The following is a 26,742-nucleotide window of genomic DNA, read 5'->3' as shown; positions in this document are numbered from 1 at the left end:
CTTTGGCTTGAGATGCACTTTAAAATACACCTAAATAATGGATTCTGTCATGATTTGCTGGCTGCAAATCAACTGTTACATATTTTCATATTGTTTACTTTAACAGATATGGAAGAAAAGTTACATACCTGATATCTTCCTTTGGAGTGGGATTATCTGGAATCGGTGCAGCATTTGCACCAAACTTGTATGTTTTTTTATTTTTTCGCTTCCTACAAGGCGTCTTTGGAAAAGGAACTTGGATGACTTGTTATGTGATTGGTAAGTTTTAATGCCATTTTAAACCACTTTGTTATGAATAAAATGTAAATATATAAAAATGTACAAAAAGCTCATACGTGGTTGTCAAATCCTTGTCTCAGATGTTTAGCAGTGCATGTTTAGCAAGTTATAGATCATTTGTGTAAAGGTGTATTTACAAGCAGCAGAAAAATGCCACCATAAAACCTTGCCAGCCATTTCCACAGTTGTGACCACCTATACCAAAGCCCCTTGAAAGTATGCTTTTGTCCAGACCAGATCAAAATATTATAACAGCAAGTAAAGACAGTGAAATTCACATTCCCTCATTCATACCGTGCTTATACAAAATACAGTGCCTTGCGAAAGTATTCGGCCCCCTTGAACTTTTCAACCTTTTGCCACATTTCAGGCTTCAAACATAAAGATATAACATTTTAATTTTTTGTGAAGAATCACCAACAAGTGGGACACAATTGTGAAGTGGAACGAAATCTATTGGATAATTTAAACTTTTTTTAGCAAATAAAAAACTGAAAAGTGGTGCGTGCAAAATTATTCGGCCCCTTTACGTTCAGTGCAGCAAACTCACTCCAGAAGTTCAGCGAGGATCTCTGAATGATTCAATGTTGTCCTAAATGACTGATGGTGATAAATAGAATCCACCTGTGTGTAATCAAGTCTCTGTATAAATGCACCTGCTCTGTGATAGTCTCAGGGTTCTGTTGAAAGCGCAGAGAGCATCATGAAGACCAAGGAACACACCAGGCAGGTCCGTAATACTGTTGTCGAAAAGTTTAAAGCCGGATTTGGATACAAAAAGATTTCCCAAGCTTTAAACATCCCAAGGAGAACTGTGCAAGCGATCATTTTGAAATGGTAGGAGTATCAGACCACTGCAAATCTACCAAGACCTGGCCGTCCCTCTAAACTTTCAGCTCAGACAAGGAGAAGACTGATCAGAGATGCAGCCAAGAGGCCCATGATCACTCTGGATGAACTGCAGAGAACTACAGCTGAGGTGGGAGAGTCTGTCCATAGGACAACAATCAGTCGTACACTGCACAAATCTGGCCTTTATGGAAGAGTGGCAAGAAGAAAGCCATTTCTCAAAGATATCCATAAAAAGTCTCGTCTAAAGTTTACCACAAGCCACCTGGGAGACACACCAAACATGTGGAAGAAGGTGCTCTGGTCAGATGAAACCAAAATCAAACTTTTTGCCCACAATGCAAAACGATATGTTTGGTGTAAAAGCAACACAGCTCATCACCCTCAACACACCATCCCCACTGTCAAACATGGTGGTGGCAGCATCATGATTTGGGCCTGCTTTTCTTCAGCAGGGACAGGGAAGATGGTTATAATTGAGGGGAAGATGGATGCAGCCAAATACAGGACCATTCTGGATGAAAACCTGTTGGAGTCTGCAAAAGACCTGAAACCGGGACGGAGATTTATCTTCCAACAAGACAATGATCCCAAACATACAGCAAAATCTACAAAGGAATGGTTCACAAATAAACGTATCCAGGTGTTAGAATGGCCAAGTCAAAGTCCAGACCTGAATCTCGAGCTGTTTTGCAAGGAAGAATGGGCAAGAATTTCAGTCTCTCGATGTGCAAAACTGATAGAGACATACCCCAAGCGACTTGCAGCTGTAATCGCAGCAAAAGGTGGCTCTACAAAGTATTAACGCAAGGGGGGCGAATAATTTTGCACGCCCCACTTTTCATTTTTTTATTAGTTAAAAAAGTTTCAAAAATCCAATAGATTTCGTTCCACTTCACAATTGTGTCCCACTTGTTGGTGATTCTTCACAAAAAATAAAAATGTTATATCTTTATGTTTGAAGCCTGAAATGTGGCAAAAGGTTGAAAAGTTCAAGGGGGCCGAATACTTTCGCAAGGCACTGTAAATCAGTAAAATTACATGTTTAATATAAAAAAAATAATCACACTTCAATACATTGTTGCTAAACCTATATAAATTGTGCTAATTGGTGAGAAAATATCCTCAAACAAAATTTCTTTGACAGTTCCAAACTTCAATCCAGCTTAAAGCAGTGAATCTCAAATCCAAAGTGACACTCAATGAAACATAAATCAGTGGTGAATTCCAGTGATAATCCCTCCACCACTCAGTAGGATTACTTAATCACCAGAGATGTTTGCTATAGACCAGGCTTTCAAAGTACGTGTCTCGTCCCACCTTACGGGAATCACCTGAGGTGGATGTGAGAACTGATAATCCTCCACTATCACTGTACTCAGCAGGTTCTCGCCACCTCAGATGAATGGATGGGTCAACCAGAAAAGGAAACTCATAGTATAAAATTGCAGAATTTATTGACCCAAACATAGATATACTCACATTCATAAAAAGTAGAACCAACAAAACTTTCACAGAAGCCTCATTAAAGCGGAGCTCCACCCAAAAGAGGACGTTCCCCTTTAAGGTTTTTTCCCCCCTGCTCTTTAACATTTGGCACATGTTTTTGGGGGGAAAGGGGAGCAAGAAGCCGATTTTGACAGGTACCCAACGCCACTCAGATCAGCTAGGCAATCAGAGCGGAAGATCCCCCCAGGTCACAGGGACCAATTTACAAGGAGTAGTGTGGCACATGCATGCGAAGTGGGCAGCTGGCTGTGAAGCCACAAGCTGTCACAGCTGGGTGCCCATGGTTAAGATGTTGGGATACTTCCGGTTCCGGCGCCGCATGAGCTAGCTGCGCCTCAGCCTAGCTCCCGCAACAGAGCCTCACAAATCGGCTTGAAAAGCCAGTCTCAGCGGACACAGTGCCCGATCTTCACAGGCCTCGGCTGCGGAACGCACAGACGCGGCTATGGAGGTAAGCGGGGTCACCTCACCTACGTCCCCTGCCTTCACCGGTCCCCCCCACCCCCGTGGGCAAATCTCAGGGACCCCTCACAATCTATCTGGGGATGCTAATTCGCCATCCCCCGGAGAGGATGGCCATACCAACCGCATAGCACAATCGGTGGCGGCCCTGCTGTCTCCAATGATCACCGCCTCAGTGGAAAAAGCTATTCAGGCTGGTATGAAGCAAATCAAGGCCCAGCTCACAGTGCACAGTACCAGGCTTAATGAACTTGAGCACCGAGTCTCTGAGGTGGAAGATGATCTCTATCAGTCCCAGGCCGCAGAGCAGTCTCAGGAAAAAACAATCCAATATGTCATCCAAAAATTAGATGATTTGGAGAACAGATCCAGACGATCCAATTTGCGATTCATCGGTGTCCCAGAGTCGCTCCCTTCAGCCGAACTGAACGACTTCTGCTCTAAACGCGTGCCAGAGGCCATGGGACTCTCGGGTTCCTTCATAGTGGAAAGGTCTCACCGCATGGGTTCATTCAACGCTGATTGCAAGAACCCTCGCCCCATTATTGCCAAGTATCTCAATTATGCAGATAAAGCCGTTATTCTTCAAACATTCCGGCAACCCCCTTCCTTGCATATTGATGGTGTCAAGATACTCATTTTTGCGGACTATTCTATTGAAGTGTCAAAGAAACACAAAGCCTTTCAACCGATCTGCTCAGAACTGTTTAAACTGCAAATTAAATTCTCTCTGGCATTCCCTGCAGTGCTCCGTCTCAAATCCCCTAAAGGGGAACAACTCTCTTTCCAGGACCCCTCTGAAGCAGAAGTGTTCCTACGGTCTCTTCGTTCGGACACACTGCCAGTCACGCCCTCCAAACCGGCCTCATCAGTCCGAGCGTTGGATCAGTGAAGCCCTAGGAAGGACTCACCAAAGCGCTTTAGAGCGTCGGCCCCGGATCACCGACACTGTAATTTTCCGCGCTGAAGCCTCTCCTGTCCCCATATGACGGATTCTCCTATTTCCTTCCTCCGCCCGGGTCACAAGGCAAGTTATGTTAAGTAGCGGCTGCTCGCTACTTTTGTTACCCTAACTTTTATCTCTCCTTCCCTCCATTATTCCGGATCCCAGGTTCTTTGCTCTCCAGTTCCGGGAGCTGCTTTTCTGCCGACCACGGAGGACTTGGACGCTGGGCATTACAGGCCTCCTGCCTTTGTCCGACTTCTGATGTTTTCCCCAAATTTACGTAGAACTGTTCAGGTTATTTGTATTACTGCATTTTCTCTCATTTTCCACTATGATCTTTGCTGTTGTTTATATGTCGTATTGCCATGCCATGCATTACTGTAGTTACTGCAACATGTCAGGTTCTAGCATGACTCCACTGTGTATCATTCCCTTTCATTCCCCTCCATTACAGTTCTGCCGCCACGCTGCGACACTTGTCCCAGAATCACGTGCTTACGGAGTATCATCGGGACTGCCCGCTGTCACTCCATCTCATCCCTGGGGCTCTGCTTGAGGAGCTTCCCCTCCTACACAGTGAACTCATGCGGAAAAAAGAGAAGTGTGTGCTTATGTTTATTTGTTTGGTTATTCTTCTTTTACCACCGTTTTCCCCCCATGCCCCCTCTAAACCTACCCACCCCCCATTCTCCCCCCCTGCTTACTCGAGTTCACCCCTTTATCCGTACAGGATCCCTGGAAAAGGCCCCTCCTCTCACATCTTTATTAAGTCCAGCCTAGACCACCTAACCTTCCATGCCCTTTTAAGACAGGATCCCAGCCTTCCAAGTCCACAGCTATTGTCCCTCTTAGAGTAGTCTCCTGGAACGTCAAGGGTCTCCGCTCTCCTCAAAAGAGGGTGAAGATCCTTCGACACCTTAAACGTCTCAAGGCAGATATTGCCCTTCTACAGGAAACCCACTTACTTGCATCCGATTTCCCGCGCATGCAAAAAATGTGGGTGGGTTCAGTCCATGGAGCTGAATCATTGGGACGGTAGGCTGGTGTACTGCTTCTAATCCACAAAAATCTCCCATGCACAATCCTATCCACCCTCTCAGATGATAAAGGTCGTTTTTTCACCGCCACGGTTCGGATAGGCACTAAAGAGCTGTTCATCTCCAACGTATATGCCCCTAACAACCCCACTAAGCAATTTTATACAGAACTCTCTACATGGCTACTTGGCTTCACCCACCTACCTCATTTGGTAGGAGGGGATTTTAACGATGTCATGCACCCCTCCATAGACAGATCCTCTCCAAAAAAGCAGACACCAGGCACAGCTATATCCATCCCTACCCTATTCGCATCCACCATGGACTCCCTACACATGACAGATCTATGGCGTCTCTCACACCCCGTCGACAGGGAGTTCACGTTTTACTCTAATCCTTATAGATCCCTAGCGAGGCTTAACTTCAGATTCCGAAATACACGACATTGCGATCTCAGACCATGCTCCGGTAGCAATTTCCCTAGACAGGCTGGATCTCCCTCCTCACCCTAATCTCTGTCGCTTCCCAGCTTTCCTGGCCAACAATTCAGATTTCATCACATATTTAGACAAGGCCTGGGCAGAATACTCATCTACAAATGCCCTCCATTCTGCTAACCCTAACCTATTCTGGGATGCCGGGAAAGCGTATCTTAGGGGGCGTATTATTAGTTATGCCACATCCTTTAAACGCAACGTTCTCCAACACTACAAATCGGCCAGTGCCAGGCTGCACGCCGCCCAACAGCAGCTATCCTCTACTAGTTCCTCTAAGCATCACGATGATTGGGTATCAGCCAAGGCAGCTTTTGACAATTGGGCTGACACCCTTGAACGTACGAAGAAGGCTCACTTGGATGCCACCCTTCACAGGTACGGTAATAAAGCGGGGAAACTTCTCTCCAGATTATGTAAAGGTAGCCATCGCCTCACGCACATCACCTCCCTCTGCGACCACACGGGATGCACACACTCCTCCCCTCAAGCCATTAATGAGACAATGTTGCGGTATTACACGAATCTATATGCCCCAGACCCCATCGTACAACATAAGGCTCAGTCCTTTTTAGACACGTTATCACTCCCCTCCGTCTCGTCTGAGCAATTGGAGACTCTTAATGCCCCCATCACTCTCCCTGAAATAGAGAATACCATCCGCCATCTCCACTCACACAAAGCACCAGGCCCTGACGGCTTCACTAGTGACTTTTACAAAAACCATATCCACATTGCGGCACCCACACTTCTCTCCGTTTATTCCTCTATCTGGACGGGGGGTCCATATCTCCCTTCCGGGAATCAAGCTGTCATCAAACTCCTCTCAAAAAAAGGAAAGGACCCGCTACAGCCCGGATCATACAGGCCCATCTCCCTTCTTAATTTAGACGTAAAAATCCTCTCAAAGACCGCTGCTACGAGATTGGCCGATATCCTACCCCACCTAATCCACCCAGCCCAATCGGGATTTATCAAGGGTCGAACGGCCACTTTAAACATCCGTAAAGTTTTATTAGCTCTCGAAGCAGCCAAACAAAACCCCAAGGGTACCTATGCCATCATCACTTTAGATGCTGAGAAAGCCTTCGATAATGTCAGCTTTGACTGGCTCTCCTTGACCCTCTCCAAATTAGGTTTCTCAGGCCCCTTCAATCACCTCATCAACTCTATGTACTCCTCCCCTACCGCCAGTCTGGTAGCGGCTGGCCTCCTCTGACCAAGCTTTCCCCTACACAAAGGCACCAGACAGGGCTGCCCTCTATCCCCTCTACTCTTTAACATAGCCCTCGAACCTCTCTCTAGGTACCTATCCCATGCGGCACCCCTCCATGGCATAAAAATAGGAGGCAGGGAACTCCGCACATCCCTGTTTGCCGATGATATACTTAACTTCACGTCCAATCCTGCAGCTGACATACACACCATTAAAGGCGTTTTCGATGAATTTAGGCTGTGCTCAGGGCTCCGTATTAACTACTCCAAAAGCGAGATTTTACCCATTGGCTCCCACTCCACCCCGCCCTGGGCTGTTGACTCTCTATTCTCGGTTGCCCCTTCCTTCATCACATACCTGGGAATTAAAATTGGGAAATTGCCATCCTCATTGTACCAGCTGAATTATCCACCCCTGCTCTCTAAGATATCCCAAGAATTGACCAACTGGATGGATCTGCCCCTCTCGCTCCTGGGAAGGTGTCACCTTGTGAAAATGGTCAGCTTTGCTAGACTCTTATACCCTATGCAAACTCTCCCACTATTGCTCAAACACAAAGATGTTACTTCATTGGATTCTGCTATCTCAAAATTTCTATGGCACGGCAAAAGACCACGTATTGCCTACAAAAAATTACACCTTCCCAGGTGCAAAGGAGGTATTAGCTTACCTCATGTTAGACTGTATAATTTAGCTTGTCTACTTAGAACCAGCATAGATTGGATCACCCACTCATCCAGGTACTCTAATTTTGAATTTGAATCCGCTATGGCTCACCCTTTCTCCTTAACTGCCCTGCTGCATTGCCGCTGGAAGTCAGTACCCCCCCCCCCCCCACCAACACAACCTTGTCCTCAGAGACACAGCGATAGCATGGAGGGAGTCAAGGAAGCTGGCTAGACTTCCACCCTTCTTATCCATTCACCTGCCTATTCAAGGAAATCCTTGCTTCACTCCAGGCCTTCAATGCAAAGCTTTCTCGGATTGGTCTGCACGGGGACTGTCCCTTTTCTCCTCCCTTTGCGACCTGATTACTGGCAGACCTCTACCCTTTCGGACGGTGATGGACTCATTCTCAATCCCCGCCTTGCACTTTCTCCACTACCAACCACTACCAACAGTGTATCAGCTTTATTACCCAGAATTGCAAGGAAGATCGTCTTCGTTTCCATTCCAGCTTCATGGACCAGCTGATTCGGGACAAATGCTTTAGAATCTCTGATGTCTACAGACCTCTTCTGGAACGCTCAACGCCACCGGCCTCCACTACTTCCATCGCAAACTGGTCCTCGGCCTTCCCAGACCCCGACATCGTCCACAAGATTCTGCTGGGTCTCAACAAAGTACTGAAACTCACGCCCAACGAAATCTGGAGGGAAACCCAGCTCAAGATCGCCCACAGGGCCTACGTCCCGTTTCTGTCTCCCAAGTCCAAGCAAGACGGGGCATCCTGCCCCCACTGTCAATGTTTGAAGCCTCCCCTCTCTTATCGCTTTTGGACGTGCCAGACTATATCTACCTTCTGGGACCAGGTCTTGGCTTTCATTTTTGATATCACTTTGCTGAAACTACCCAAGGACCCTCTGCTCCTAATTTTCGGATATTGGGACCCCTTGCTGCTGCCATGGTCTACTTCTTCAGGTGCTGGACCCATTCTAGGGCCCCACTCCCAGCATGCTACTGTCGACTGGATCCTTCTATGTCTGCTACTGCTGCTACTGGCCGGTCGCCTCATTCTCCGTTTTTGGCTCTCGCCTCCTGGCCCTCCAGCCTCCCAACTTCTCAAGGACCTTCTATCTCTCCTGTACAAGGAGAGGCTCATGACTGACTTCTCCCATGTCTACCAAAAAGCAGCCTTCTTCGCTAAGTGGCGGTTGTTCATAACCGCAACCATGCCACTACCTGATCAACGTACATTGGCTCAACTTTCTTTTACCTACAACGACTCAGTTCACTCCTAATATTTCTTCATGACTTACTTCATTGCCTAGATTGCCTTGGATCTTTCTCTTTCCCCAGGTTTCTTCTATGTGGCCATTACTCATGAACCCCCCCTTACGATATTTCTGTGTTCTTAATCTGCTTTCTCCCCCCCCCCAGTCCCTTACCCTCCCCTTGTCCTTCCCTGCCCCCCTTCTCCCCTTCTCCTCCCCTCCTCCTTAATTACTTGGAATTATAAGGTTGTAATCAGGCACTTGATCCTTTGGGGAGCCGGTCTTAGCGCCTGCTCTGTTTAGGGTTCAAAACAGTCCCCGATCCATCCAGTTTGGTCCCTATTGCCCTAGACTACTATAGTATTACTGTTCGCTGAACTCCTCTATGTTTCACGGTTCCCTCTGCCCCAGGGTTTGCCCTGGATATGTATATCTTCTCTTTTTATCACTGATTGTGCCTTTACGTAAGCCTCTGTATGTTCTTATCTTTTCTGAATAAAAATTATAAAAAAAAAAAAAAAAGATGTTGGCACCAGGGACTGATGATGGTCCTCTGTGCCCTGCGCAGTGCTGGATCCTGGTACAGGTGAGTCTTTACCCTAAACATCAGTAGCTACAGTTTTTGTAGCTGCTGACTTTAATTTTTTATAAATATGACTGGAGCTCCTCTTTTAATACCCTGTGAATCAGCACTTTAATAAAGACTGCTGAACACCAGCAGCTCAGAATCTCCGACTTACATAAGACTAACCCAGGATCAAAGGTATGAACACGTTTAAGTTGTAAACTGCAGCCTAAAGTCCAACATAGAAATACTTTCTTCTATGCAGATTAGTTATGGGTAAATATGCCCAGGTTTGATTCATCAATGATGCATCCTGTCTAAAATTTGGCCAACCTGACGTTCATGGGGATAGGGGTGAATCCTGTCATTACATTTTGGCAATAGGTTCATAGGTTGGACTTGATGGACTTGTGTCTTCTTTCAACCTCACCTACTTTCAACCTCACCTACTGTAATTATGTAACTATGCAATTTTTAGGGCTAATAGACCACGCAGAGGGTCTTATGAGCCTTCAAGGGCAACCTTGAAAATACAAAAATCTTGTAAATTACATGCTTGGGCGATGTCCTAACCACTTGCCGTCCAGCTCCTGTACATATACCTCGGCACTTTGAAGATGGATATCTCGGTAACGGCAGCAGCTGCTGCCATAACCGGGGTATCCATCTTTTCAGTGAGCGGTCCTGTTAACAATAATGGTGGTTTCTGTGGTGGGTTCACCGCGAGATCACCGTTATTGGCGGAAGGAGTGGGGCCACTCTCCTGTGCCCTCTGCCACTTACTTGAGCCATCGGCAGTCACAGAGGCGATCGGGACCTGTCTGTACCTGGGTATGGAGACGAGTGAGGGGAAGATGGCTTATACATCTTAAAGGCACATTTTTTTGTTGTCATTTTTTCAAATGGCAATTTTTTTTTTCTTTCTTTTATTGCATTTAAGTCCATATATGAGATCTGAGGACTTTTTGACCCCAGATCTCATATTTAAGAGGACCTGTCATGCTTTTTTCTATGACAAGGGGTTTACATTCCTTGTAAAAGGAATAAAAGTGACCCAAATTTTTTTTTTTTAAACTGTAAAAATAAATAAAATCAAGTAAAATAAATAAGAACATTTTTTTTAAAGTGCCCCGTCCCGACGAGCTTGCGCGCAGAAGCGAGCGCATACGTGAGTAGTGCCCGCATATGAAAATGGTGGTCAAACCACACATGTGAGGTATAGCTGCGATCGTTAGAGTCAGAGCAATAATTCTAGCCCTAGACCTCCTCTGAAACTCAAAACATGCAACCTGTAGAATTTTTTAAATGTCACCTATGGAGATTTTTAAGGTAAAAGTTTGACGCCATTCCACGAGCGGGCACAATTTTAAAGCGTGACCTTTGGATAGCAACATTGTCAGTATCTAGCAGATTTAGATACACTAAACAAATTGAAGCCAAACTCCAGCTAACAGCTTAGCAGTTACAGCAACAGTTTTGTTTTTTTTCTTTTGGGATAATGTTTTATAATAAATAAAAGCTGACCATTGTAAGCAGGCCTGTCAGTTTACTGGCCAGATCAGCAGGCGAACAAAGAACCTAAAAAAAGGAAAATTAATACAGCCACTAGAGCTAATATTTTGTAAGCTGCACTTATGGGTTTAACCACTTAACCACTTTCAGACCGGACCATTTTGCTGGTCAATGACCAGAGGTCTTTTTACAATTTGGCACTGCGCTGCTTTAACTGGTAATTGCGCGGTCATGCAATGTTGTACCCAAACAAAATTTGCATCCTTTTTTTCCCAAAAATAGAGCTTTCTTTTAAAGGTATTTGACTGACTCTGCGATTTTTATTTTTTGCGATATAAACGTAAAAAGACCGCAAATTTTGAAAAAAAATGATATTTTCTACTTTTTGTTATTAGAAAAATCCAATAAACTCAATTTTAGTCATACATTTAGGCCAAAATGTATTTAGCCACATGTCTTTGGTAAAAAAAAGTCAATAACTGTATATTTATTGGTTTGCGCAAAAGTTGTCACATCTACAAACTAAGGTACGTTTTCTGGAATTTACGCAGCTTTTAGTTTATGACTGCCTATCTCATTTCTTGAGGTGCTAAAATGGCAGGGCAGTACAAAACCCCCCCAAATGACCCCATTTTGGAAAGTAGACACCCTAAGGAAATTGATAAGAGGCATGTTGAGCCCATTGAATATTTTATTTTTTTGCCTCAAGCGATTGAATAATGACAAAAAAAATAATATGTTTTTTTTTTTACACAAAGTTGTCACTAAATTATATATTGCTCACACATGCCATGGTTATATGTGGAATTGTACCCCAAAATACATTCTGCTGCTTCTCCTGAGTACGGGGATACTACATGTGGTCGACTTTTTGGAAGCCTAGCCGCATACGGGCCCCGAAAACCAAGCACCGCCTTCAGGATTTCTAAGGGCATACATTTGTAATTTCACTCCTCACTACCTATCACAGTTTTGAAGGCCATAAAATGCCAAGATGGCATAAAACACCCACAAATGACCCCATTTTAGAAAGTAGACACCCCAAGCTATTTGCTGAAAGGCATGTTGAGTCCATGGAATATTTTATATTTTGCCACAAGTTGCGGGAAAATTACAAACTTTTATTTATTTATTTTTTATTTCACAAAGTTGTCACTAAATGATATATTTCTCACACATGCTATGGGCATATGTGAAATGACACCCCAAAATAAATTTTGCTGCTTCTCCTGAGTACGGGGATACCACATGTGTGGGATTTTTTGGGAGCCTAGCCGTGTACGGGGCCCCGAAAGCCAAGAACCGCCTTCAGGCTTTCTAAGGGCGTAAATTTTTGACTTCACTCCTCACTACCTATTACAGTTTTGAAGGCCATAAAATGCCAAGATGGCACAAAACCCCCACAAATGACCCAATTTTATAAAGTAGACACCCCAAGCTATTTGCTGAGAGGCATGTTGAGTCCATGGAATATTTTATATTTTGCCACAAGTTGCGGGAATATTACAAACTTTTTTTTTTCACAAAGTTTTCACTAAATGATATATTGCTCACACATGCCATGGGCATATGTGAAATGGCACCCCAAAATAAATTCTGCTGCTTCTCCTGAGTACGGGGATACCACATGTGTGGGATTTTTTGGGAGCCTAGCCGCGTACGGGGCCCCGAAAACCAAGCACTGCCTTCAGGATTTCTAAGGGTGTAAATTTTTGATTTTACTCCTCACTACCTATCGCAGTTTTGAAGGCCATAAAATGCCAAGATGGCACAAACAAATGACCCCATTTTGGAAAGTAGACACCCCTAAATTTAGGGGTACACTAGTGAGACTCACAGGTAAAAAAGCACCTAGACTGTCAGCGACTGTATCAAAACGCTACAAAAAAAACTGTTAGTGATCGCAGGGATCAGGCCTGACTCTGCGAACGCTGCAGTTATGTGTGTTGTGTTTTGTAAGTGACAGTGATCGATCGATACTGCACTTGGGTGGGCTGGGCTGGGCTTGGCGGAGGGGCTAAACGCAGGTGCTAGCAGGTATCTGGGCTGATCCCGCTAACAATGCGTTTTGGGAAACCTAAACTGCTGGCGACGCTAATATAGATCTGATCAGATACTATATTACTAAGGGAGGTGTATGCTTTGTGCGTGGGGGTGAGCGGTACTGGCACTAACCTGACGCTGCCTGGGGCGACGCAGACCTTATCTGACCCTCAAACTTATATCACCCGCCGGGTGATCAGGGGGTTAAACCTTTATTAGGTAATAAATGGCGGGTGCCCTGAAACTATAAAAAAATAACTAACCAACCAGCGTCACCTGTAACAGTTATATGGTGATCACTGGTGAAAGGGTTAACTAGGGGGCAATCAGGGGGCTTTATGCGGTAGTATATGGGGGTCCCTGGCGCTATAAAAAGCTGCGGCGAACCTAAATACCTACCTGCCTAACTAGCGTCACCTGTGAGACTAATACAGCGATCAGAAAAATGATCGCTTATTAGGCTGGGTTCACACTGGAGCGATGCAGGAACGCCACGAATCCGCGGCGGGTTCCCGCATCACACTGCCCTATGCGAACTGCTGGGAGTGTCAGTGAAATGTTAATGACACCCCCAGATCAGTTCGCATATCGCAATGTGATCTGCAAACTCGGACAGGAATCGGATCGCATGGTGTGAACACCCATGCGATCCGATTCTGCTGCGGACCAAAAAAAGGGTCCCGTGCGAGTTTGCGGCGGGTGCGGTGGGTGCGATGCGAATTCAGCCATACTATCTGTATGGCTGAACTCGAATCGCACAGAGATCGGATGTGATTTGCACTGCAGTGCGGTGCGAATCACATCCGTTCTCATAAACCGCTGCAATGTGAACCCAGCCTTAGTGACACTGGCGACTGGGGGTGATCACGGGGTTAAACCTTTATTGGGGGGTTAGGGGGGTACCCTAGAACTAAAGGGGGCTAACCCTAACTGCCCTTACAGTTATTACAGTCACAAATGACACCAATGCAAAAAAAATATGCAATTGGTGTCACTGTGACTGGGGGTGCAGGGGTGATTGGGGGGGTGAAGGGGGGGTGAGAGTGTGCCTGGCATGTTCTACTGTATTGTGTAGTGTTGGTGCAACTCACCGATCCTCTCTCCTCGGTGCCGGAACGAAAAATACCGACACGGAGGAGAGATTACATCACTTCCTCTGCCTGTGTTTAAATTACAGGAGAGGAAGTGATGTCACGCTGCACTTCCATTCGTCAGGAGCGATCGCGAGGGGGTGGCCATGAACGAATGGCCGCCCCCTCATCCCCGATCGCTCCTGAACGGATTCCGACCGCCGCTGGCACCGGGGGGGGCCCGATCGGGCCCCCCACCCGCGGGAAGGCAGGGATGTACATGTACGCCCATATGCCTGCCCGTGCCATTCTGTCAACGTACATCGTCGTGCGGCGGTCGGCAACTGGTTAAGGACCGCCGTATTGCCATTGTATGTCATCGCAATGGCACAGGCAGGCACAAGCACGTACATGTACGTGCCTGCCTTCCAGCGGGTGGGGGGCCCGATCGGACCCCCCCCCGCTGGATACGGCGGTCCGGTTCGCTTCAGGAGCGATCCGTGATGAGGGGATGGCCGTTGGTTTCTGGCCACCCCCTCTGGATCGCTCCTGGCCAAAGAGAAGCTTCCTCCCACTGTGTATTGTATACACAGGAAGGAGGAAGTGATGTCATTCTCCTCGGGGCGGTCTTTTTGACCGGACTACGAGGAGAAGACTAAAAGCAAGTGCACCAAAACACTACTCTAACACATAGGTACACATAGGTACACAAACCCCCCCCCGATCTTCCCCCCCGATCGCCCCCCGATCCCCCCCCCGGCCCCCCCCCCCCCCCCCAGTCACAGTGTCACTGATTGCATTGATCATTTATTTACTGATCACTGCATTCAGTGTCAGTTGTAACAGTAAAATCTGTCAGGGCAGTTAGTGTTAGGTCCAGGGTAGCCCCCTACCCCCCCAATAAAGGTTTAACCCCCTGATTGCCCCTAGAGTTAACCCTTTCACCCCATTTTGCCAGTGTGACTAAGCGATCATTTTTCTGACCGCTGCATTAGGCCGCGTACACACGGGCGGATTGTCTGGCCAACTAAGTTCGTCAGACAATCCGACAGACAGTCCGTTCAAAATTTGCATGAACGGACTTGACCACACACGATGAGCAGACAGTCCGCTGAAAGCGTGCGCGATTACGTGTACAGCACGTACGACGGGACTAGAAAAACGACGTCCTATACACTGCAATGCAACCTTCGGCCGTGTAAATCCTTTCTGAGCATGCGCCATACTTAGTTCGTCCAACTTGCCTACACACGAGCGGACTGTCCGCTGAAACCAAGTTTGGACGGACAAAACCAAGTTTGAACGGACAAAATTTCGGAAATTCCGTAAGACTTTGTTCGTCAGACAGTCTGCTGAAAAAGTCCGCTGAAGCCCACACACGAGCGGATTGTCCGCTGAAACACGGTTCAGCGGACTAAGTTGGACAGACAATCCGCCCGTGTGTACGCGGCCTTAGTGTCGCTACTGTCGCTAGGTAGCTAGTTATTTTTTTAGGTTCACCGCCAGGTTTTTATATCGCTAGGTACCCCGATATACTACCCAATAATGGTTTTAACCCCCTGATTGCCCCTAGTTAACCCTTTCACCCCCTTTTGCCAGTGTCACTAAGCGATCATTTTTCTGATCGCTGCATTAGTGTCGCTAGGTAGCTAGTTATTTTTTTAGGTTCACCGCCTGGTTTTTATAGCGCTAGGTACCCCGATATACTACCTAATAATGGTTTTAACCCCCTGATTGCCCCTAGTTAACCCTTTCACCCCTTTTGCCAGTGTCACTAAGCGATCATTTTTCTGATCGCTGCATTAGTGTCGCTAGGTAGCTAGTTTTTTTTTTAGGTTCACCGCCAGGTTTTTATAGCGCTAGGTACCCCGATATACTACCCAATAATGGTTTTAACCCCCTGATTGCCCCTAGTTAACCCTTTCACCCCCTTTTGCCAGTGTCACTAAGCGATCCTTTTTCTGATCGCTGCATTAGTGTCACTAGTGTCGCTAGGTAGCTAGTTATTTTTTTAGGTTCACCGCCAGGTTTTTATAGCGCTAGGTACCCCAATATACTACCCAATAATGGTTCTAACCCCCTGATTGCCCCTAGTTAACCCTTTCACCCCCTTTTGCCAGTGTCACTAAGCGATCGTTTTTCTGATCGCTGCATTAGTGTCACTAGTGCCGATAGGTAGCTAGTTATTTTTTTAGGTTCACCGCCAGGTTTTTATAGCGCTAGGTACCCCGATATACTACCCAATAATGGTTTTAACCCCCTGATTGCCCCTAGTTAACCCTTTCACCCCCTTTTGCCAGTGTCACTAAGCGATCGTTTTTCTGATCGCTGCATTAGTGTCACTAGTTTCGTTAGGTAGCTAGTTATTTTTTTAGGTTCACCGCCAGGTTTTTATAGCGTTAGGTACCCCCATGTACTACCCAATAATGGTTTTAACCCCCTGATTGCCCCTAGTTAACCCTTTCACCAGCGATCACAGTATAAGTGTCACTGGTGATGCTGGTTAGCCAGTTAGTTATTTAGGTTCCCCATCAGGTTTTTATATAGCGCCAGGGACCCCCATATACTACCTAAGAAAAATTTGAACCCCCTGATTGCCCCTAGTTAACCCTTTCACCACTGATCACCGTATAAGTGTTATGGGTGACTCTGGTTAGTTTGCTTTTTATAGCATCAGGGCACCCACCATTTATTACCCAATAAAGATTTATCCCCCTGATCACCCGGCGGGTGATATCAATTAGGTTTTAGGGTCAGGGTCTGCGTCGCCCCAGGCAGCGCTAGGTTAGTGCCAGTACCGCTAACACCCACACGCAAAGCATAAACCTCCCGTAATGGTATAGAATCTGAACAGATCAATATCTGATCAGATTAGATCTATACTAGCGTCCCCAGCAGTTTAGGGTTCCAAAAAAACGCATTGTTAGCGGGATTAGCCCAGATACCTGCTAGCACCTGCGTTTTGCCCCTCTGCCCAGCCCACCCAAGTGCAGTATCGATCGATCACTGTCACTTACAAAACACTAAACACTTAACTGCAGCGATCGCAGAGTCAGGCCTGATCCCTGTGATCGCTAACAGTTTTTTTGGTAGCATTTTATATTTAAATCCGGAAGGCAGTGCTTGGTTTTCGGGTTCCCGTACGTGGCTAGGCTCCCAAAAAGTCCCCCACATGTGGTATCCCCATACTCGGGAGAAGCAGCAGAATTTATTTTGGGGTGTAATTTGACTTATGCCCATAGCATGTGTGAGCAATATATCATTTAGTGACAACTTTGTGCAAAAAAAAAAAAGTTTGTAATATTCCCGCAACTTGTGGCAAAATATAAAATATTCCATGGACTCAACATGCCTCTCAGTAAATAGCTTGGGGTGTCTACTTTCCAAAATGGGGTCATTTTGGGGGGTTTTGTGCTATTTTGGCATTTTATGGCCTTCGAAACTGTGATAGGTAGTGAGGAGTGAAATCAAAAATTTGCACCCTTAGAAATCCTGAAGGTGGTGATTGGTTTTCGGGGTGCCGTGCGCGACTAGACTCCCAAAAAGTCCCACACATGTGGTATCCCCATACTCGGGAGAAGTAGCGGAATATATTTTGGGGTGCAATTCCACATATAACCATGGCATGTGTGAGCAATATATCATTTAGTGACAACTTTTTGTAAAAAATTTTTATTTTTTTTTGTCATTATTCAATCCCTTAGGACAAAAAAAATAAAGATTCAATGGGCTCAACATACCCATCAGCAATTTCCTTGGGGTGTCTACTTTCCAAAATGGGGTCATTTGGGGGGGTTTGTACTGCCTTGCCATTTTAGCACCTCAAGAAATGAGATAGGCAGTCATAAATTAAAAGCTGTGTAAATTCCAGAAAATGTACTCTAGTTTGTAGACGCTATAACTTTTGCGCAAACCAAAAAATATACGCTTATTGACATTTTTTTTACTAAAGACATGTGGCTGAATACATTTTGCCCTCAATGTATGACTAAAATTTAGTTTATTCAATTTTTCTTATAACAAAAAGAAGAAAATATCTTTTTTTTAAAAATGTTTCTCTCTTTTTCCATTTATATCGCAAAATATAAAAATCGCAGAGGCAATCAAATACCATCAAAAGAAAGCTCTATTTGTGGGAAGAAAAGAACGCAAATTTTGTTTGGGTGCAATATTGCATGACCGCGCAATTACCAGTTAAAGCAGCGCAGTGCGAAATTGGAAAAAGACCTCTGGTCCTTAAGGTGTTTATTGGTCCGGGGCTGAAGTGGTTAATACCACTTTAAAAAATGATGGCTCAATAAGGCATTGGTTGGAATCAATGATGAATCTGACTAAATAGCCATGTCTGCCAATGTATCCAGTCATTGTCTATTTGTAATAACTGGTCAAATGTCATATTTTTTTGGCAGTTGATTCGGAAACCATTAAAGCGGTTGTAGGAAGCTGAAGGTAGAATGTTTTTTACTATACTGCAGTCTAGGCAGTAACATAAACCTTCTGAATGCAGCTTCACCCACAGCCCCCTCCTTAAGGCATACCTGAGCCTGATCTCGATCCAGAAATGTGCACAAAAGCCAAGGCTCTCTAGTTCTTCATTGGCTCCCGCTGCTGTCAGTCAAAGCCAGTGACAAGACAGCGGGTGAGACAGAAGCCCTGCTGCGTGTCTTATGTCTTCCTGCATTTTTTTTTAACAATATTTGGGCATTCATATTCAGCATATTATTTCTAAGGCAAGCTAATCAGGCAATCTAATCAGTATGTGATGCATGTATTTAAAGTGAATAGCATGTTTATGCTACTTTTAGATATCAGTTGTCTTTCCTACAAGTCTTGTTTTCTTCTCTTCACTCCCTTTAGTTTTTATAAAACCATTGCTGAGCAAATCCTGCCTTTTTACACAAATTAAAATCTTCCCAGACACTAGATGCCAACAGGATATTTGAGATGAACACCAGCAGACTGCCTGAATGATTGCAGTCTACAGAGGCACAATTGTTTGTAATACACAAGCAGGCCTTTTCTAACAATGTGTCAATTAAACTTGCCCTACCACTTGTGCCAACTAGTGGGGTGATGTTTGTAAATGTTTATTCCTTGCCTACCCTGCATGTTTAGATTTCAGTAATTACAAATATGCACAAGCTATAGACTAGAAACGAGAACAGGAAACGCAATTTTGAGCTACAGTCTCATTATTTGCATAACTAGTAGTACCAGCAATTTAGAATATACTCTGTTACATTTATTGGAACTTTCTGCAAATTATCTGTAGCTTTTATTATGGGTATCATATTTGAGTGTTCAGTTTCTACAAAACCACATTTAGCTTCTACTTCACTGAACAGCACTAACTGTGTTTTTTCTTTTTTAACCACTTGCTTCTTTGCACTTTCACACTCTTCCTTTCCAGGCCAATTTTCAGCTTTCAGCACTCTCACTCTTTGAATGACAATTGTGCAGTCATGCAACACTGTACCCATATGACATTTTTATCATCTTTTTCACACAAATAGAGCTTTTGTTTTAATGGTATTTAACCGGTTCCTGACCACCGCGGTAGGATGACTCCCCTGGGTGAGCCATCGTAGCTGTACATCGGCTCTTTAAGATGCTGTAGAAGGCACACATGCACCCACAGCGTGTCCCCTAAGCCGATGCGAGTGCCTGCTTGTGACAGAGCGTGAACCGGGATCTGTGTGTGTAAATACAGAAATCCCGGTTCTGTCAGCGGTGAGGAGACTGATTGTGTGTTCCTACTAAGTAGGAACACAGATCGGTCTCCTCCCCTAGTCAGTCCCATCCCCCCACAGTTAGAACACATGTAGGGAACACAGTTAACCCCTTGATTGCCCCCTAGTGTTAACCCCTTCCCTGCCACTGACATTTATACAGTACTCAGTGCATTGATTGTTGTATAAATGTGTTGTTGTATAAATGTCACTGGTCCCAAAAATGTGTCAAAAGTGTCTGATTTGTCCGCCGCAATATTGCAGTCCCGATAAAAATCACTGATCGCTGCAATTACTAGTAAAAAAAATAATAAATATAAAAAAAATGCCATAAACCTATCCCCTATTTTGTAGATGCTATTTTGTAATGCTTAAATCAATATATGCTTATTGCGATTTTCTTTACCAAAAATATGTAGAAGAATATTTGTTAAAAAAATTGGGATATTTATTATAGCAAAAAGTAAGACATTGGGGGTTATTTACGAAAGGCAAATCCATTTTCCACTACAATTGCGCGGTTGTGTGACGCTGTAGCCAAACAAAATTTACGTTCTTTTTTTTTTCCACAAATAGAGATTTTTTTTGGTGGTATTTGATCACCTCTGCGGTTTTTATTTTGTGCGCTATAAACAAAAGAAGAGCAATAATTTAGAAAAAAACACAATAGGGGTTATTTACTAAAGGCAAATCCACTTTGCACTGCAAGTGCAAACTACAAGTGCAAAGTGCACTTGGAAGTGCAGTCACTGTAAATCTGAGGGGTAGATCTGAAATGAGGGGAAGCTCTGCTGATTTTATTATCTAATCATGTGCAAGCTAAAATGCCCCCCGGATCAACAGTGACTGCAATTCCAGGTGCACTTTCAGTACAATTTCAAGTTCACCTTGCACTTATAGTGCAAAGTGGATTTGCCTTTAGTAAATAACCCCCATTGTCTTTTTTTCAAAATTATGGCTCTTCTTTTGTTTATAGCGCAAAAAATAAAAACTGCAGTGGTGATCAAATACCACCAAAAGAAAGTTCTACTTGTGAAAAAAAAAGAACGTAAATTTTGTTTGGGTACATCGTCGCACAACAGTGCAATTGTCAGTTAAAGCAACACAGTGCTGTATTGAAAAAAATGGCCTGGTCAGGAAGGGGGTAAATTCTTCCGGGGCTGAAGTAGTTAATCACCACTGGGTTTTTAATTTTTTGCTAAATAAATGAAAAAAGACAGATCCGTTTGAAAAAAAATTTTTTTTTCATAATTTGTTATAAAATGTAGCAAACACATTTTTTCTCCTTTACTGATGTGCACTGATGAGACTGCACTGATGGGCACTGATGAGGGAGCACTGATAGGCTGCACTGGTGGGCACTGATAGGCGGCACTGAGGAGCACCGATAGACTACAATAATATGTGACACTTATGAGGAGGGACTGATAGGCACTGATTGGCAGCATTGATGGGCACTGATAGGTGGCACCGATGGGCACTGATTGGCAACATTGGTGGGCACTAATTAGCAACACTGGTGGGGACTGCACTGATAATCAGGATACTGATTATCAGTGCCGATGTCCCTTGAACATAAGCTTGTTATTGTTTTTTTTACAGAGTGAGAAGGAAAAAAGCCAATAACTGGCTTGTGGTAAAGGGCCACTGTGATTGGTCCTTTACCTCGATCTGTGATTAGCTGATTCTGAAGGAATCAGCGATCACAGAGTGTGCTGCCTCCGCACCGCAGGGGGTGTATGGGCATTGCAATCATGGTAGGAATTCCATGTATGCCCTCCCAGGAATGGAAAGTCTGCACTATAACTGCTTTTTGGCTATGGTGTGGGCAAAAAATGGTTAATATTTGACAGAATGTAAACTATTCTCTTTAATTAGTATGAGATACTCCAGTTTTTTTCCCTTTTCTTCTTGATTTTGTGTCTTCAAGTGAAAGTTAGGTAAGTTGTTTGTTAAAACTACGGTTGAGCTTTTATAGCTGTGACACGGTTCTGTAAAGTAAATGAAGGAAATCCATCCCAACACACTTCACTTCACTTCCTGTACTGGGGAAAATCTGCCCAAGCTACCTCTTGACAGCTGTTACTGAAACAGATCCTACTATTGGAAGCGATCCTCTCTACCTCTATTCTGATAACCTTTTTTGGTATCTGCTCTTCATTCTCTTTTTCTATTCGAATTAATCTCCAAATCAGACAACAATGAATAACCCTCCTTTACTTCATCAAGCACTAGAAAAAAGTTTTACCCAAAGTTGACATTCCTTCATTGGAAACTTAAAATGTAGGGGACTACAAAAACAATCCCCTCTGGGTGAAATTTGTTCTTTGAAAGGATTTATCCCCTTCCTGCTCCTAGCCCTTTAAGAGCTTCTAAATGTCAGGAGATGGAGGTGGGCATCCAGGTCATGTGACCTCTGTGATTGGTTGTCATAGCGGTCACATGATTGTAAAGCTCTCGATCATGAGTATTACGTATCTGCGTTAAAGCCCACACACCGAGGTCCGCATACATGCGTACCATCAGCTGGAAGAGATTAATCAAACTTCGTAGCAAGAGCCCTGCGTGGTTTGTTTAAAAATAAAGCTGTATGATCTATTATAGCCATGAAATACTGATTCCTGAATTGGCGTCTCTGTGTTCAATATAATCGTATTATCAGCTGATGCACTTGCAGTTTTCTAATGTCACCCAAAATTAAAGTACATGGAGGAAGAACTGCTCATCTTGGAGCACACAGCCTCTTCATCAACTCCTACTCCACCCAGCGCTCTGTGCTTCAGCCCAGAGCACACTGCAGAGCAAGGACTGATGCCTCCACATCAGGTCACAATGAGTATCCTCGGTAGCCCACCTTGGTCTCCTGGTCTCCCTCTCTTTTTTTTTTATAATTTAAAATTTTATTATGAGATTTCAATTATAGTCAAAACATATCTTAACATTTTTCTCTATTTTGTCATTCATATAAATCTTATTGAATGCCCCATTTATCTCCCCTCCCCCCTCCCCTTTAGTCTGCTGACCCCCTTTGAATCCACTTTATATTCTTTCCACCATTGCCTGTAGGTAAGTTTCAGTCGTTTTGAACATTCTCCACTTTTCCCATATTGCCCAATACCTATACATCCAATCTTTCTCCATATTACTTAAATATTCCATGTTACCAATATTATCGACTCTCAGTATCCATTCTCTGATACTAGGTTTTTTAGTATCTAACCATTTTTTTGTGATGAGGGCCTTTGCTGCATTAAGCAAAAATGGTACTAAGGATATTTTATATTGGTTCTTTGTTTTCTCGTGCCATGAAATAGACAGGCCCAGGGGCAGTATGGTATCCTACCCCCTGTTATTATCGCTATTTGATCTAATATACTTTGCCAATATTGTTTTATCTCTGGGCATTCCCACCATATGTGAAATATTGTTCCGGGTAATTTACACTCTCTCCAACACTGTATAGATTTAGAGAGGTATATTCTATGTAACTTTTCCGGTGTCAGATGCCACCTTATCATGCACTTATAATTTACTTCTATGGACATTATATCCGATGAATAGTTATATACTGTGTTTATCATTTGTGACTCGTCTATTTTAATATTCATATCCTGTTCCCATTTTACTATAGCAGGAATGGCCCCCTGCCCCTCTATATCCGTAAGAATTTCATATATTTGGGATATACCATGTTTTACTATAGTTTTTGAATTACAGAGCTTTTCTATCAGAGTTAGAGCATTCACGTCTCTGATAGAATCTGAAATTGAATTTATAAAATGTTGAATCTGTAAATATTCCCAGTCCTTCAAATTTTGCCACCCATATTTCCTTATTAGATCCTGTTTTGTCATTAATTCACCCCTTGAAATGATGTCTTTTACTTGTTTATTTGACATTTGTTTCCCTAATTGTGTGCCGTTTCCTGGAATAAAAAAATTGCCCCCCAGTGGTATTAGTGGGGAATTATACAACCATTTTTCCCTATGGTGTAGTGCATCCCATAGTTTAAGTGCTGTGAGAGTTAGTGCATGTGCATTATTATTTCTTATTCTATATATTGGCGGTAACCAAATTTTTTTTTTGTAATTGTGAACCATATAGTGTCTCCTCCATTTTTACCCATTTCTTTTTAGTGTTTACATTAGCCCATTCCACTAATCTAGCTAAGATAATTGCAGTATAATACCGATATATATCTGGGAGAGCCATCCCACCTTTCTTTTTTTTCCTAGTTAATAGATTATATTTTACCCTTGATTTTTTATTTTGCCATATAAATTTTAAAAATTGTGATTTTATTACTTTAAAAAATTGTTTTGAGATATTTATTGGAAGCATTTGAAATTTGTATGTAATTTTTGGTAAAATCACCACCTTCAGCATAATGATTCTACCGAGCCATGAAATTGAACCATTTCTTATGTTCCTTAGCTCTATTTTAATCTCATTTAATAATGAAATCTAATTAGTTTGGTATAGGTAATGGTTTTTAGCTGTGATTTTTATTCCTAAATACGTTATTTCTTTTTTCTCCCATGTGAAGGGGAATTATTGTTGTAATAATTTCTCCTCTTTTACATCTATTCCTATATTCAATATGACCGTTTTTATGGGGTTTATTTAAAAATTTGAAAGGGCTCCATAATCCCTTATTTCTTTAATTAAGCAGGGAAGAGACAATCGTGGGTTGGTCATATATAGGAGTATGTCGTCCGCATATGCCGCCACTTTGTGTTCATCATCTCCTAATTTTACCCCTCTTATATTAGCATTGTTTTGTATTTTTGTAAGTAATGGTTCCAGGGCAATCACATACAGGAGTGGCGAAAGCGGGCATCCCTGCCTTGTCCCATTGAACATCTCAAATGCGGATGACATACTCCCGTTGACCTCCACTCTTGCGGTTGGCTGCGTATACAAATTATTTATCCATTGTAACATCCTTGGTCCTATGCCTATACTCTGCATAGCTTCCATCATAAAGCACCAATCTACTCGATCAAATGCCTTTTCGGCATCGATCGATATTAGTATCATTGGAGGCTTATTTTCCTTATCTTTTCCCATGAGAAGCAAAGTTCTCATACGGTTATCCCTCCCCTTTCTATCCGGTACGAATCCCACTTGGTCCTCGTTTATTAATTCCGGCATAAGATTTTTTAATCTTGATGCAAGTACCTTCGCATATAGTTTTGTGTCTGCGTTTAATGACGCTATAGGCCGGTAATTAGAGCAAATTGATTTGTCCTTACCGGACTCCGGGATAACAGTTATATTTGTCAACAAGGACTCTTTCCTTATTTCCCCATTCTCTCCTATTTTGTTCAAATATTTACAAAATTCTGGGGCTAATTGATCTTTAAATTTCTTATAATACTCAATTGAGAAACCATCTGGGCCCGGACTTTTCCCGCTTGAGGTTTCCTTTATCGGCTTATGAATTTCCTCTAATGTAATTGGCTCATCTAGTTTCTTGGCGGTTGTTGATAATATTTTTGGTAAACTTATTCCAGCCAGATATTCTTGTATTTTGTCTTTTCTAATCTGTTTTTCTTCTCCTGTCTCAGTACTTCTTATTGAATATAATGCACTATAATATGTCTTAAAGGCATTGGCTATCTCAGATGTTCTATATTTAATTTCCCCATACTCATTTTTTATCTTTTCAATATAATTGACAGTTTTTTTTCCCCTTGAGAGCCTTGCCAGATGTTTCCCTGAATTATTTCCCCACATATATCTTTCTTTGGTGACATTCTTGAATACTTTTCTGGTCTCCTGTTCCATCATATCACTTAATTGTCCTTGTTTTATGATAATCTCCTTTTGTGCTTTTTTTTTTTTTTATCTAAATGCTTCTTGTGGTATTGCTCTAAATCATTTATTTATTTCTTTATATTTTTCATTTTCTGTTCTCCCTCTCTTTTTTTCCCCCCGCTCCGATGGAAATTAATTTCCCCCGTATCAAGGCTTTATGGGCTTCCCAGAGTGTTGCTTTGGACACATCTATTGTATCATTAATTTTAAAATATTGTTCAATCTCAGTTTTTATAATTCTCTCTACTTCGCTGTCCTCAATTAGAGCCTCATTGAGTCTCCATGTACCTTTTCTACATTCTGTTTCCCCCACTCTAATTTTGACTGTCACTGGTGCGTGGTCCGACGAGGTGACAATACCTATCTCTGCATCTATCACGTTTTCCAGTGTTTCATGGTCCACTAGAATGTAGTCCAATCTCGCATACCTGTCGTGCACCATAGAATAATATGTATAATCTTTTTTCCCCAAATTATTTATTCTCCATATATCTAGGAGTTGTTGCGTATACATCTTTTTTTTATATCCTTAGTTGTTTATTTTCCTGAGGTGGTGCACGAGATGTATTATCCAGATCGGGGTCCATTGCAAAATTGAAGTCTCCTGCTAAAATCACTTGTCCCTGTTTAAAATCTGCTAAAGCGTTCAAAATCCCATTTAGATATTTTTTTGTGCATTTATTAGGGCAGTAGACATTGGCGAACGTTTATCTTTTCCTTTGTAGTGTTCCTTTTAGGAACAGGAACCTCCCATTTGGGTCTACCTTCCTTTCCTCAACCACAAAGTTCATGTTTTTTGATATTCCGACAGCAACTCCTTTGGACCCCTTTTTTGGGGAGTATGCATAATACCACTTAGGGATTGCACTTGTATTTAGTCTAATGTTGGAATCCAGGGATATATGTGTCTCCTGTAGGAAAACAATATCTGCAAGATATCTCTCTAATTCCTTAAGAGTAATGTATCTTTTTTTTGGGAGAATTCAGTCCTCTTACATTATATGTTATAAACGTAACCTCTACCATAAAGCAATTTGTAAAAATGTCTTATTTCATTAAGTGGATTCGGGTCAGCAGATTTTCCCTTTCCCTTCCCCCCCTTCTCAACCACCCCCCTCCCCTCCCACCTCCTTCTCCCGTCATTTGACGTAAATCTGACCCTATGGTCTGGGAAACTTTATCAGGGACCATCTTGTCACTGTGCTCCCTTTTTTCTTGAGGTGGAGCTCTGTTTGGCCATGTTGCAGGCCATCTCGCCTATTACCTGCGAGATG

At 43.3% G+C, this 26,742-nt stretch overlaps 1 protein-coding gene across 1 annotated transcript in view; it reads left to right on the top strand.

The window, feature by feature from the left end:
- Positions 1 to 26,742, top strand: part of SLC22A3 (solute carrier family 22 member 3) — a 494,822-nt gene that overhangs the window by 351,101 nt on the left and 116,979 nt on the right. Inside the window, exon 3 of the mRNA XM_077486672.1 lies at positions 107 to 261. Within this exon, the coding sequence (XP_077342798.1) occupies positions 107 to 261 (155 nt within the window). The remainder of the gene's footprint in view (positions 1 to 106; positions 262 to 26,742) is intronic.

The sequence above is a fragment of the Lithobates pipiens genome, unplaced genomic scaffold, assembly GCF_037356315.1.
Source record: "Lithobates pipiens isolate NorthernLeopardFrog02 unplaced genomic scaffold, aLitPip1_a1.2 Scaffold_18, whole genome shotgun sequence".
Classification (NCBI taxonomy): domain Eukaryota; kingdom Metazoa; phylum Chordata; class Amphibia; order Anura; family Ranidae; genus Lithobates; species Lithobates pipiens.
The sequence above is the reverse complement of the archived record's forward strand: the minus strand, read 5'-3'. Positions and strand labels throughout refer to the sequence as shown.